At 35.5% G+C, this 14,245-nt stretch overlaps 1 protein-coding gene and 1 long non-coding RNA gene across 5 annotated transcripts; both read right to left on the bottom strand.

Annotated features, from left to right (window-relative positions):
- Window positions 1-1,190: 1,190 nt before the first annotated feature.
- Window positions 1,191-3,444, bottom strand: LOC121796243. The gene is made up of 5 exons (XM_042195039.1): window positions 3,019-3,444; window positions 2,656-2,918; window positions 2,124-2,335; window positions 1,770-2,031; window positions 1,191-1,682 (listed from the first exon to the last, which is right to left on the bottom strand). Exons 2-5 carry the CDS (start codon window positions 2,914-2,916, stop codon window positions 1,359-1,361), a joined length of 1,059 nt encoding a protein of 352 aa, XP_042050973.1. The 5' UTR covers window positions 2,917-2,918; window positions 3,019-3,444; the 3' UTR covers window positions 1,191-1,358.
- Window positions 3,445-5,743: 2,299 nt separating this feature from the next.
- LOC121743194 lies at window positions 5,744-9,261 on the bottom strand. Of its 4 annotated transcripts, none has more exons than XR_006038228.1 (8): window positions 8,826-9,261; window positions 8,102-8,194; window positions 7,943-8,000; window positions 7,487-7,862; window positions 6,903-6,973; window positions 6,487-6,617; window positions 6,253-6,281; window positions 5,744-5,979 (listed from the first exon to the last, which is right to left on the bottom strand). It is a non-coding gene; the product is annotated as an uncharacterized LOC121743194 (long non-coding RNA). The 4 variants fall into 4 exon arrangements; XR_006038229.1 differs by having other exon boundaries at window positions 5,744-5,965; XR_006038231.1 differs by lacking the exon at window positions 5,744-5,979 and having other exon boundaries at window positions 5,991-6,281; window positions 7,487-7,571; window positions 7,818-7,862; window positions 8,826-9,259.
- Between the last annotated feature and the right edge of the window lie 4,984 nt (window positions 9,262-14,245).

The raw sequence follows: 14,245 nt of genomic DNA, 5'->3' as shown, positions 1-14,245 counted from the left end.
AATATAATATACTTGTTCTGCTACTCATTGGTTGTTAAATTATTTATTTTTGCCGACATTAGCGACGGTAGATATGAACCCATGATGATATTGTTAACGCATAACATAACGAATGTAACCATCATAAAGGTTTGACTTTTTTTAGTATGTCTTTAATTTGCATTTAGAGTTGATTCATTAACATATTTTTTAAGCTTCGTTCAAATAAACGTATTACTAATAATACTATTAAATGCTAAAATATGCTTAGTCAAATTTAGGTTAACGTGATAGGAACAAGGAAAATATTGCTTGGTAAAACTTCATCTCCAAAGGGAAATAAAAAATCATACGAGACTTTGTAGTTTTTCAGTTGATGATACGTACATTTCACTCTTAAAAGAAATAAAAATCGATGTGCTGCAGCTGAAAGAATTAATTGAAAAACTATATTCTATTTTTTTCAGAAAGCAATAGTGTAAGTGGGAACGCGACAGATTCTTTGTGAAATAATACAAATGAAATATAGTAATTTATAAACCGTAAAACATTCTGGTAGAGAATACTACTACTATCATTTATTTTAGTTGAAAGTAATAGTCACAACAAAATTGGTAAACTATTTGTAATTTTCTAAAATTTGAATTCGGTGGCATACCCTTTTCAGTGCTACTAATATTTTCAAGTGCAATAAGTAATTATTGCATCATCGCATCTGATTTTTGACTTGGATCTCTTGGTATTACAGTGCTCATTTTTTGGGCCAAGATATATAATTTGAAGTTACTATTCCTGTCAAAGGTTCATCAGATATCACCGATTCAATTATTATTGGACCATATAAGAGTATTTATTTTCGGTTTTGATAAACGTGACCTAATCCCTCCCATTAGGAACAGTGTCCAATGACTTCTACTTACAAAATAAAGTTATTACAAAAAGTGAGGTTTATTGATAGAAAATGGGCCCTAGCCCAATATTTATGCACTGCTCAGTGGGCTTATAAGCAAGTGTAGGCCCAGTGAATTTAGCTTAATTATCATAGTGATGGATTTTAATGTGGGTTTGAAAACTTAAATGTTTTGATTAAATTGCCAAAAAGAGAATGATATAAAAATAAGTGAATAGAATATAGAAGAAAAAGTAGAGAATAAACTAAGCAAGCTGAAGCCAGGTATTATAATCTCAAAAACCTTAGATAGAAAAGATTCTATATCAAATAATCTCTATTTGGGATGGTTAACATCAATAACTGCAACTCCATTGACAACCAAAAGTTTTTTGAATCAAATATTACTACCAATTATGCAATCTACTTTACAAGATCATCACTGTTGTCATGAACAAGAATGAAAAAAAATAATAAAAAATCAAGCAAACTAGCATTGAGGTCTGTACATTTGAGGAGGATCTTCTCCAAGGACAAGAGACCTCAAAATGGCTTCACACACATCAGAATCATAAACCAGCAGATGCCCTCCATCCGGGACTTCATGATACCGAATCCAAGGCAGTTTTCCTGAGACGTGCCTCTGCAGCTGAAACGGCACCACCTTGTCTTCGTGCCCTTGCCATATATGCACCGTGCTTTCCTTTTGAGGGTACGGATTGCACAGCTCCAACGGGTCGAAGTCCCACTTGCCAAAGGCAACCACAAAGTCACGGCGTAGGGAGTCAAACACAGCTCGGTCCCTTATCTTGTTCTACATTGGTAGAAAGCACACACACACACACATCATGATCTACATAATTCAGTTGATTTTCTTTTTCATGTTTATAGATGATGATACCTGATTTAGCAATTGGTACCCTGGTGTGATCTTCAACACTTCTAAGTCCTTTCGACTGAAGAATGCAGGGTTCCTATCAAGCACATTCGACGAAGGGAACAATTTCTGTGTCAACCACCAATACAACAATCTTGGAGCATGGCTTGCAACGAAAACAGCCCACCGGGAAAGACCCATGCGATAGTCATCTCTTGTTAGGTCACTAGGAAGGGATGGCCATTTGTAGTTTATGTAAGGAACTACTAATGCAACACCTGCTAGCCTAAACATCACAAACAGCAAGAAATGAAAATATCTCAAACATTAGCAAATGTAACCTAATTGGATCAAACAGAGTAACGACATCTACACTACCTGTTTGGTGTTCGTTTAAGGCAACCCCAGATGGGGTAGCACCCCAACGACACCCCAAGCACAAAGAACTTTGATCCCAGCTGCAACTTATCAGCTAGTTCTTCAATGTCAGATGCTTCACTCTTTAATGATCTCTTTGGATTGGGATCACTTTCTCCATATCCAGCCCGGTCGAACAACAGAAGACATATCTTCAACTCCTCAAGCAAATCCTAGAGGCTAAAATCACATCAGCAACCCCCAATATAACTTCTCAATAAACAACAAAAAGTGCTAATTACCCTATCACAACAGAATCAGAAGCAAATGTTCAAGTTTATGCTTTGTAAATAAACTTAATTCACCACAAGAAGCCAATATTCGATCTTCACAACAACTACAAGCTAAAATTCCAACAATGACAAACTATTACTAACATGAACATGAAAAAAACAAAGTGCATTTACACCTACAGCAAATTTCCTAAGTCCACCAAACACTAATTTCCCAAAGAAAAGATAAAAAATAATTAAACGGGGAGAAATAACTTTACCTGAGAAGCCATGAAATTCATTTCTTTAGAGCTACCAAATCCATGAACAACAATAACTCTGTGATTGGAGTTATTCATGGGGACTCCTCTCTCTGTGTAAGCCAAGAATCTGCCATCACTAAGCCGGATTCTTTTTGAGCCACAAATTTGAACATCAGTCGATGAAGATTCAGCAGTTTCAGCTGGAGGAGCAGGCAGCGTGGGCTGCTTCGACATCCCCAAACAACCCATCATCAAAATTATCACTTTCTTGAAAACCATTGCTGCCCACAAAGGCCAAAAGAAAAAAAAATGAATCTTTAACTGAAATGAATGCCTAAAAGTAGAGATATATATATATGATTCAAGAATGAGATGGCATACCGTACAGAGGAGACTCGATCTTCACAGATTCTTGTCAATTACTCCTGAGTATCTGAGTTTGTCTGAAAATGCAGATAGCTCCGACAATAGTTTCAACTTGGAGCATATAAAATTGTGTATAATCGTTGTTTATCAACTATGGCTTCCAAGATTGAGGAGAAATGTGGGATGAAACTCAGCTTCCAAGGAATGGTGGGCGCCCCATACCATGCTCTCTCTCATCACTGCAATACTAACTAGGCAATTAAATGCGTAAAGAAATGGATTAAGGAGTTAAAAATGATTACTTGAGTGCAGCCTCAACTTCTTGGCTGCAATAAGGCTCCTTGCTATCAATATTTTTTTTTATCATTTTAGGAAAATCGAACAATTACACTAAAGTAATTTGAAAATTCTGTCAATTCCTTTTATTTTACTAGTACTAATATTTTCGTTGTAACAGAGATGAATAGAGAAAAATGTCAAATAAATAATTGAAATTGACCTATCTGGCAATATCCTACATGTTGAGAGTAGGCGACAAACACTTTTGCCAAAAGGCCCAAAACAGATTAGTTGGCTTTGTAGTACTAATTATTCATCTATTCATATTTATAGCTTATTTTCCATATTCATTCATCGCATGGAACTCTGATTCTGCTTATTACTGTAATTTGTGAGGGACCAATGCCAACTATTTCATCCATAATTTCAAAATTATGATTTATATGTAGTTTCAATATTTAGTTTTTATTAGTGTCTATTTTAAAATCATAATCTTTCAATTTTCCTTAATTCTTCCATTAGTGTATAAAATGACATGCTCAATACATAATGTTTGATTTGAGTACAAGAAAAAAACATTAAACTTATTTTAATGATACAAAATCATTTCAAGCATAATAAAAAACATCATTTTGTATAAATAGGATAATTAAGAAAATTTAAAAGTTCACAATTTAATACTAGTATTATATTTTCAACCTTCATAAACTTATAAAAATTTGATAAAACTTTGTGAGTTAATTATCTATAATCTATTACTGTTTCTTACAAAGAATTGGCTATTTCGTAATTTAAGATTTTAAGTTAATTATTCTATTTAGGAATGTTGTTACAATTAATCTTTACTTGCATGTCTAAAAATGATCAGAACTATGTCAAGCGAAACAATTTTATAACAGCATAACCATTTATTTTATTATATTAATCCAAACTGATTTATCCAAGCAACAATACTAATCATTATCAACGTTTACTTGTAAAACTGTTACACTCTTTCCCAGTCAAATTCAATTCGGCTCGGATCAAAGTATATCCCTTTCATATTTATTCGAATTCTCAGATCTTATTTATAGAATTATTCCCAGGTCTAAGAATATTCTTCGTGTGGCATTTCTGTGGTTTTTTCAAATTTTCATTCATAAATAGTTATCACATCTTATCGATAATTGTTGTACTTTATGTGGTCCACTAGGTGATTATCTAACGAGAAATGATATCTACAACATATTTATGTGAGCGTTTTATATAAGCATAATTTTTTTGATGAACTTTTAACATTATTTATTTTATTTTATATATTTAGTTTAATTGTAATATATTAAAAAATATATTAAATTTTTAAATTTATAAAATTCATATAAGTCAAAGTTTGATTTGTTCATTTTTTGTTATTTTATTCATTTATTTGAAGTTTTAAATTTTTTAATATTATATAATCAAATTATTTATCATTGTTCATTTTATAGAAATCAAACAATTCGTGCTTATTTGCTAGAATTTTTTGAAGTTATAGAAAACAAACAAATAATTTTTTTGTTATTTTATTTATTTATTTGAAATTATAGAAAACAAATAATTCGAACATAATACTCCTTAAACATACCTCAAATGAATATAATGATATAAGGTGTTTATTAAATACTATACTATAGGAGAATGTGACGTATCATTTTTTTTAGAAGTATTTAATGGACTTAAACTTAATTTTAGTAGAACGAACATAGTTAGTGGGGAACTTATTTTTTATTCATTAAAGATGATCATATTTCGTCTTTAACAGAGTATTAAATTTTATTTTGGTCCGTCATAATGCTTGATAAAGGAATTATCAATGTGAAAAGAAGGTTCATTGTTGGTCGAATAAAAGGAACACGCGCGCTCGATAGTGACGGCGGCTGCTAGATCAACAACTAGTGAAAGAAAAAGCGTCAGTCACTAATAGTGACAGATAATTCCGTCACTAATAGTAACAGATAATTCCGTCACTAAAACGAAGCAGGTCATCTATGTTATGTCATTGGTGGGATTAATAGCTTTAGTGACAGATTTTTCCGTCACTAAAATTTTTTATTGACAACTGTTTTAGTGACCTAATAAGTTTGGCGGATCCGGGATCCGTCATCCGTCATTAAAAAACTTGTCAATAAAATATATTACACTACAAAAAAAACGGGTTTTGGTGACGGATAATTCCGTAAGTAATACCGACAAATCCGTCAATAATCATGTTTAGTGACGGGATTAGTGACCAATGGTCACTACCGATATAAACATTGACAGGAGATTACGACGACTGGCGACCGTCGGTAAACTGTACTAACAGAGTACTGATAGTAAGTACCGTCATTAACCTCTGGTCTGGACGTTTACTTATGTAAACATTAGTGACGGATTTTGCCCGTCGGTTATTTTTTTAAAAAAAATGTTAAAAAAATAATGACGCCCATCCAGTGACAAAAAATTAGTACTATTAAAATTAAATTTTAATTATTTAATTAATTAGTTTCATTCTCGTCAATCAACAAATTGGATATTATATTCCACTCAAATTAGGCCTGCTTTTATTTGGGAAATACATCAGAAAATGGTGAGCAAAGTCATGGGGAACGCTATGACTTCCCTGATCGTACTAGCCCCCCACCCAATAGCTTCATCAGTCCATCCAACCAGAAATCAATTCCTCCTGTGGAAAGAACTCTGCGTAGATGTAACACACGACAATGCAACATTCATATAGATTGAACTCATAATAAACAAATCCAAATACAGACATTGTTTTCAAAGACATCTTCGACCGTGGACAATTATATAACTGAATGGACTGAAAAACATAGAACTGCAAGCTGAAATCCTAATACCACATCCAATAAAACAAGCTGAAATCTCACAAGCTAAGTCTCCATCTATTTTACTATCATTTTCATATAGGCATTGTAACTAATATTTAGTTCGAGAAATTACATTCCGTACCATGAGAGGGGGGCACACATGTCCAGAGCCTGCAATAGATACCCAAACTTGTTTTCAGCCTACACATCTTCCACGAAATAAAGAACCACAAATATGAATTTTAATGGTTATTGTTAAGTTTTTGTAATATCAAATCAAGGGACTGAACATTGTCAAACTACAAGCAGTATCCACATAGTATAATATGAATTAGTTAATTATTAATTTGTGATATTGAAAATTAACATCACTTACCTTCCACAAAAGTGGCTTTTTGGTCCAGTAGCTCAAGTGCCTTTACTCAAATGATGTTTCCCTTGCAAATCTAAATCTCTCTGGATTTGCCAAATTCATGACAAACAAATCAACCTTCATTACGTACAAATCTGTATATACAACACATGCATACTGTGAGAAATTTGGTATTCTATTTTGGTTTATTTTTTCCAAGCTTTCCAACGTCGTATCTTGAACAAATTATCGTTCATAAATTAATGATATACTTAAAATATGCAACACATCCCTTACTCTTAAGCAAGGGACCCCAATTGTAGTTGATGAAAGGTTTCACTATTGCTACAGCCACACTCACATATTTTAAATATATATAAACTTTTTCCAATAGACCATTAATAGCAAATATTAAAACCAAATTGTTTAACATCACTTACTGTTCATGATGCATACAAGACAGTTGGATATTCCTTCTTCATTTTAGATTTTTTATGCATCCAAGGTCTCCCTGTGCAAAGCATATACTAGACAAGTCAATAAAATCTTATACATGATACAAATTAGTAAATTATGTACAGTTTCAGAATATTGCCTACATAAGTATGCATTGTGCCTTAAAAGTTAGAACACATGATGGAAGTATTTGCTACCCTGTTGTATGTTTATTCCTAGCTTCTAACTTGATTCTTGTCCACTTCATACTAGCATTTCCCTAAAGATGCATAACACCAGAGAATTGTACTCAAAAGTGAGAGAACTTTTATACTATTACTGATAACATGCATGTGCAACATAATTTGCAAGCTTAGAGAAGTTGTCATGTAAACTCACCCTAGATAACTAAGCCATAGTAGATCATAAACATCTATCTGGTTGTTCCAAATTTACTTAGGGCTATTCATTTATCGAGGTACCAGAAATGTCATACACAAGTATTTCTTACTAATGCCAGAAATTCAATGGAATGATGGATTCAGAAATAATAACATAATAAAGTAGAGAATACAAGAATCAGGAGTACCTTCTTAGCTACAGTTTTTGTGTTCTTCCCTTAGAATTTTTTTTCCAGGAATATGTGGATTTAATAGCCTAATGGCCCATACAAGCTGAACCAAATATCTGCATTTAGGGATCTGAATACAAAAACAAGTATATGCAGAAACATGGCGCCGCTTGAACAACTTGAACTTGTCAATAATGTAAAAAAAAAGTCCTTCTAAAGAAAAAGTTAGAAACAATGGAAATATATCAATAAGTGCATGATGTGTTCATAAAGCTACACTATATGCTGGAAACTCTTATCACACAATCATTATAACTTGGGTACATTATGCCTCTAACATGAGATGTACCATTAAATCGGTGGTGGAGCCACATATTGGAGAAGAAACGGCAGCCTACAAGATAAACATAAAAGCAATTGGAAAATACTGTATAAACATAAACAAAACAACAAAATGAAATAATATTGGCTTACCAAATATTCAAGGTACAGGAGACGGAGCTCCTGGTTCCATACTATGCACGATGAAATTCTGAAACCAGCAACCGATAAAAATGATGGACAAAATCGATATAATATATAATATGCACAAGTAGGTATACTATATAACTATTCAATTCCGAATTTATGTACCTTGTATTTATGCTATAGCTTTGCGATAATCATTTCTCACTTCAGCTGCTGAATACAACCGATTCTTCAGAATTTTCAGATCCTGAAATTTCCCTAATAGAAATCAAAGTTAGCAAACAAAATGCCTCAAAGTGGTGTTTTTTCCCTTCAAGCTTTCTGCATGAAGCTTTCTTCTCATTGGTAATGTTTGCTATTACATACAGAAACAAAAATAAATAGGAAAAAACTTCAAGCTTTCAGCAAACTAATCTGCATGAAGATTTCAAAATAACAAGTTATAATATATAGTAAATTATATGGAATTATATAAACTTTGTGAGAAACACGAGAAACGCACAGCACCATTATTTGGATTTCAAGGCATATTACATATATTTTAATCAGCAAAATTGAAAAAAGGTAGTCAAAGCATAATAGTAGTGTATCATATTCAAACTATCATGCCTTGAATCTTCATCATAACTTTCGACAGCCAAATAACCCAATTATGATTAATCATGTTTATCAAAATTAAAATGTAGGTATTTACAAGCTTCCACCAAGGCAATGCTGCTAACAAAATATAAATACATAATCGTGAGAATCTGTCAAAGAAATCTCAGTAAAATATTTAAAAAAAATAAAACGTGCAGATTTGAAAATAAATCATAAATCTTAAATCACAAATCGTTAAAATAAGTTGCAGATTTCACTTTAACTAGCAAATATCTGAAAAATCACTCACTTTGAAATCTCAATTTCCTCTAAAATTGAAACCGCCACCAACCGCCAGGCTCAATTCGACAACATCGCCTCTCCGCAGCTCGTAGAGGAGCTCCGTCGTGGATCCGGCAATAGGTTACACCAGGAATTCGAACACGACGCTGGAAGCGGCGATCGAAGGAGGCGAGGACTGTGGGCCGGTCGCGAAGGCGGAGATGCAAGTACCGGTCGGCGCTGGTATAGGACGCGGCGAGGTCGGGGATCTCGATACGTCGACGATGACGGGGAGAAACAGTACGACGGCGGGGAGACTTTGACGAGCGGAGTGGGATCCAGACGGTGGTATCGTGAGATTGGGGCGGGCGATCATGGGAGCTGAGGGAATTTTCGGGCGGAGACGGTGGGGTTGGGAATTAGTTAAAAGTGAAAACTAGGGTTAAGTGAAGATGAAAAGAGGAAATAGTGTAAATGGATTAAGAGCATCCCCACTGGTTCTGGACCTACAATAGCCCTCATATAGCCTTGCCCACTGCCACATCATCAGCACTAAAATCCTCCTGTCACATCATCTAGACATGCAACTGGACATGCAATAGCCCAGCCACATCACTCAATTATGAAAAACAAACAATTAACAATCACACAAAATACAGAATTAAATATACGACACATATACACGAAAATATATTATTTTCATTTAAATTAAAAAGTACATTTAAAAAATTACATAATTTTAAATAAAAACTAACGTCTTGCAATCCTCCACGCCCACAACTCTTCAATTAAATCCTTTTGGAGTCGAATATAAGCATCTGTTTGACACATGTCGGCATGTGCTTGGATGAGGGCTTCTTCATCGTGAGGTACCCCACCTCGTACGTTGGCGGCGGCGACGCCATGGCTTGGACCTGCTTCATTATCGTCGTTGGCCCAATTAGTCAGTTGTACACCTTCATCTTCGACAATCATGTTGTGCATGATAATACAGGCATACATTATATCAGCAATGCAGTCGACATTCCACAAACGCGTTGGTCCCTTAACTGCAGCCCATCGAGCCTGAAGCACACCAAATGTGCGCTCTACGTCCTTTCGCGCCGACTCCTGCCACGTCGCAAAGTAGGCCTTCTTCGCATCTGATGCGCATCGGATCGTCTTCACAAAGATGGACCACCTAGGGTATATCTCATCCGCCAAGTAGTAGTCCAAAGCACGTATATATAGTGTTTCGAAAAAAAAAAAAAATATCTGATGCCGGTCTGACGCCGATCCGGGGCCTACAATGGCTCCGTGAGGATCGGCGTGAGAATCGGCATCATCCCAAGAATCGGCGTGGGCACGCCGATTTCGCCTACGCCGGCTGCAATGGTTAGGCGTTAGCACCGGCGTCCGCGAAAAATCGGCGTACCGGTGCCGACGCCGCCATTGGAGATGCTCTAAATGACGGTAAATATAATTTCTCACTAGGGATGAAGAATATAATAAATAAAATAATATAAAATCTGAAAATATTACTGACCGACATATGTCCGCAACTGAAATGAAATTAAAAAAATTATCAAATACTATATGCGGATGGAATATATCAAATTAAAATTAAAAATAAAAAAAATTTAGTGTCAGAGTTATATATTCGTCACTAAATTGATTTAAGAATTTTCAAATATGTTTAATGACGAAATAACATGCCACTAATTAAAAAAATACAAAAAAAAAATTGAAAATAAAGTAAACTTTAGTGTCGGACTAATATCCGTCACTAAGGTGAAATTAAAAAAAATCAGATATAATTGATGACGAAATAGTCAGCCACAAATTAAAAATTAAAAATTAAAAATTAAATGTTAAAATAAAATAAAATACTTTATTGATGGCATCTTCCGCCGCTATCATTAAAATAAAATTTTATATATTCAGAAACGCATACTGTCACTAAATCTGCCAATAATTAAGAGGGATAGTTCTCCGTCACTAATTCTGCCAGTAATTGGCGCTTTTTTTGTAGGGTTAGTGACAGACTAATCCGTCACTAAATCTATTAATCCCACCAAATGACAATAAACATATACGATTGCTTCGCTTTAGTTACGGAATAATATGTCACTAGTAGTGACTGACGCTTTTTCCGTCACTAGTTGTTTAGCTAGAAGCCTCCGTCACTGTCCAGCTTTTTTTTTTGTAGTGACGACCTCATAGTGGGCTCTCTGAAAGTCCAGAGTCTGATTTCATCATCTCGTCGCCCAAATATTTAGAGCATGCACATCGGTGCTCGTCCGCAAGGACGACGTCCGTACCGTCGACGCGGCATTGTGCTGTCCGCCGTTGTGCTCTTGCCGACGGCACGACCCTCCTCGATGCATCGAGCACGTTCGTGCTGCTGAGCAGGGCGGCATGACGCGTTTTTATTGGCCAAAGGCAATGCCGTTGGCATTTTCTATTTTTTTTAAATCGAAAATAATACAAAAAAAATCGGATTCCAAAAAATATAACCGTTTTATTACCGTTTTTTAAATTTTTTGATTTTTTTTAAAAAAATTTAATCTCAAAATCATCTATAAATACACACATTCATCATCCATTTTCACATCAAATTATCTCTCATTCATATTTTTCATACAACTCATCTACATTTTCTTCTCTCACTCAAACCCTCTCTAAATTCAAAAATGGAAATAACAATATCATGGCGGAAGTGGAGCGCGAAAAACAAGAATACTATGAACAATATCGTGCCGCCTATGAAGCCTATGTCGCCGCCCCTACCCCTGCCCCTCCTCCTCAACCAACAAGATCAAATCGCCGCTACATCTACAACGACTTGAACGTGCTCTATTCATCACCACTCTTCAATGATGTTTTGAATGGTGTAGCACCGATGATCGACTTCACCATCAACGGAAATCCATACCACATGAGTTACTATCTCGCCAATGGTATCTATCCAAGGTGGTCGACTTTCGTGAAGACGCTCTGCAATCCGCAAGACCCGAAAAGGGTTATTTATTTGCAGCGTCAAGAGTCTGCTCGGAACGATGTCGAAAGAGCTTTCAGGGTCCTTCAAGCCCGATTCAACATTGTGAAGACCCCGGCTCGGCTGTGGTACACAAATAATATTGCCGACATCATGTACACGTGTATTATCTTGCACAACATGATTATAGCTAACGAAGGACCGAGGGCGGCTAACTTTTACGACGAGGATGAAGCCGGAAGCTCAACCGCAAGGTCTCCCCCACGCCGAGGTGTGTATATGACGGTGCGCGAGAGGATTGAAACAAGACACACAATGCGCGATACCAAAACCCACATTGAGCTACAAGAAGACATAATCAAACACATTTGGGCGAAATTCGACCACGAGTAGTGAGTTTTTTTATTTTTATGAATTTAATTATGTAATTTTTAATTTTTAAGATTTAAATTATGTAATTTTTAATTTTTAGGACTTTAATTATGAAATTTTTAATTTTTAGGATTTTAATTATGTAATTTTTCAATTTTAGTAATTTGTAATAGTATTTTGGGTATTTTTAATGCATTTTAATATTGTGGAAGTGTTTTTATTTAAACTGAATAATGAAATGGTGGGACCCTTGAGCATGTCCTTGCGGAAGGACATGGATGAGGGTGTTGCGCTCTTGCCAAATAGTAGAGAGTAAAAAATGAATAAAAGTGGGTCTGATACCACATCCATGCTCTTTGGCAAGAGCATGGATGTGGATGCTTGATGAGGCTCGTTTCATGCATGTGTTCTACGGTAAAACTACATCAAATTTTGTAACTAACGTCCAATTTTGAGCCAGGTGTGTGTGAAAATCCGCAAATATCCAGTGAACGAACAGATCAGTTGGCAGATGAACGGATCAAGGAAAGAAGCCAAGAAACTGCAGCATTGAGTTGATCAAGTCAAGAATCAAATGGAGATAGCAGAAGTCCTATGCATGGGAGATATAGCTGAAGACCCCACCACAAAAGTGAAGGACAGGAATGATATTTCGGAGAGGATGGTACCCTAGGGATCAGAACCCTATGCCTCTCTATATAAAGGAAACCCGACACAAGAAAAAGGGGGAGCTCTCACGACAGGGGGTCTCAAAGGCATTTTTAGAATATCCTTAGGAATTCAGTTCTCTTCTAGGGCTGAAATCGGAGTTCATTTCACTTCATTTTCCAGATTTCCGTCGCACACTGATACACTCGGATTTTGCACTATTTTAAGGCCATTTTTTGGTCCGTTTTGATTGTCAAAGTTGCATTACATGTCCATTATTTGCATATTTTATCCATTTTGGTATTTTGACGTGTTTTGTGAGAAATGTGCAAAATAGAGCTGAAAAATGTCATAAAAACGTCAAATCTGGAAGCTAGAACTGGAGTGCAACCCAGCGGCCCGCTGGACCCATGCCAGCGGTCGCTGCAACGAGTCCATAGAGTTCTGGAGCTGTCCAGCGGCCGCTGGGCCTGGTCACGCACGACAGCCTCTATTCAAACTCATTTTCCTGGCTATTCTGAAGTCCAATCAGGGCGTGCTATATACCACTCTCTTCGTCTTTGAAATATCTTCACATTGGTACCTTGATCATCCTAATCGAAGTTTTGTGGGGAAAGTTATTGCTATTCTACCAAGTCGCGCAAAGCTGTCAAGTGCAGATTTTAGGCGGAAATCCAAAGAAGGAAAGAAGACTTTACCTTGTGAAGCCAAATCTTTTCCTTAACCTATGGTGCACGAAAATTCCATATTTACTATTACTAGGAGGAAACTTTTTTACCAAGTTTAAATCCTTTTCAGGCCTATAAATACCCCATAACCTAGTTCATAATATGCACCATTCCTTAGCCCTCAAAAGGGGAGCCTCCAAGGCTCCTCCCTCTCCACTCCTTAACCTAGTTTTTCTCTCATTCTTGGAGATTGAAGCAAGGCAAGAGGAGCATGAAGACTTCAAGATTTAACCTTGGGTTTTGTTTGTTTATTTCATGTCTCGTACTTTAATTATTGTTTTAGTTCATCTGTCTATGGATTGCTAAACAATAGAATTTTGAGGTTTGATAGAAATTAATTTTTATGTAGTTCTTTTTATGTTTAATGTTCAAAACTCGTTCCACTTGATTTTTCTTGAACTTTTGTTCGACTAATTGGCCGTTACCTTGATTATTGTCAATCTTTGATCGGTGATAGCTTTGATTGGTTTATCTTATATGTTCATACAATAATTGTGACATGAGTATTGATGCATGATAGGGAGAAATCATGGTAAAGCTTGAGTCGGATGAACGTAGAACTAATTAGAATAACAAAAGAGTTAGTGAAATCATTATCCTTGAAATTCCTCTGTATGCCTGATTCTATCTTAGTTGTTTTATGCTTTTACTTTATTTATTTTTGTTTAGTTTCAATCCAAAAACTCTTGTTTCTCTAGATAGTATATGATGCTTAGTACATGA

Source organism: Salvia splendens, chromosome 1, assembly GCF_004379255.2.
Source record: "Salvia splendens isolate huo1 chromosome 1, SspV2, whole genome shotgun sequence".
Classification (NCBI taxonomy): Eukaryota; Viridiplantae; Streptophyta; class Magnoliopsida; order Lamiales; family Lamiaceae; genus Salvia; species Salvia splendens.
This window is presented reverse-complemented; position numbering and strand designations above follow the sequence as displayed.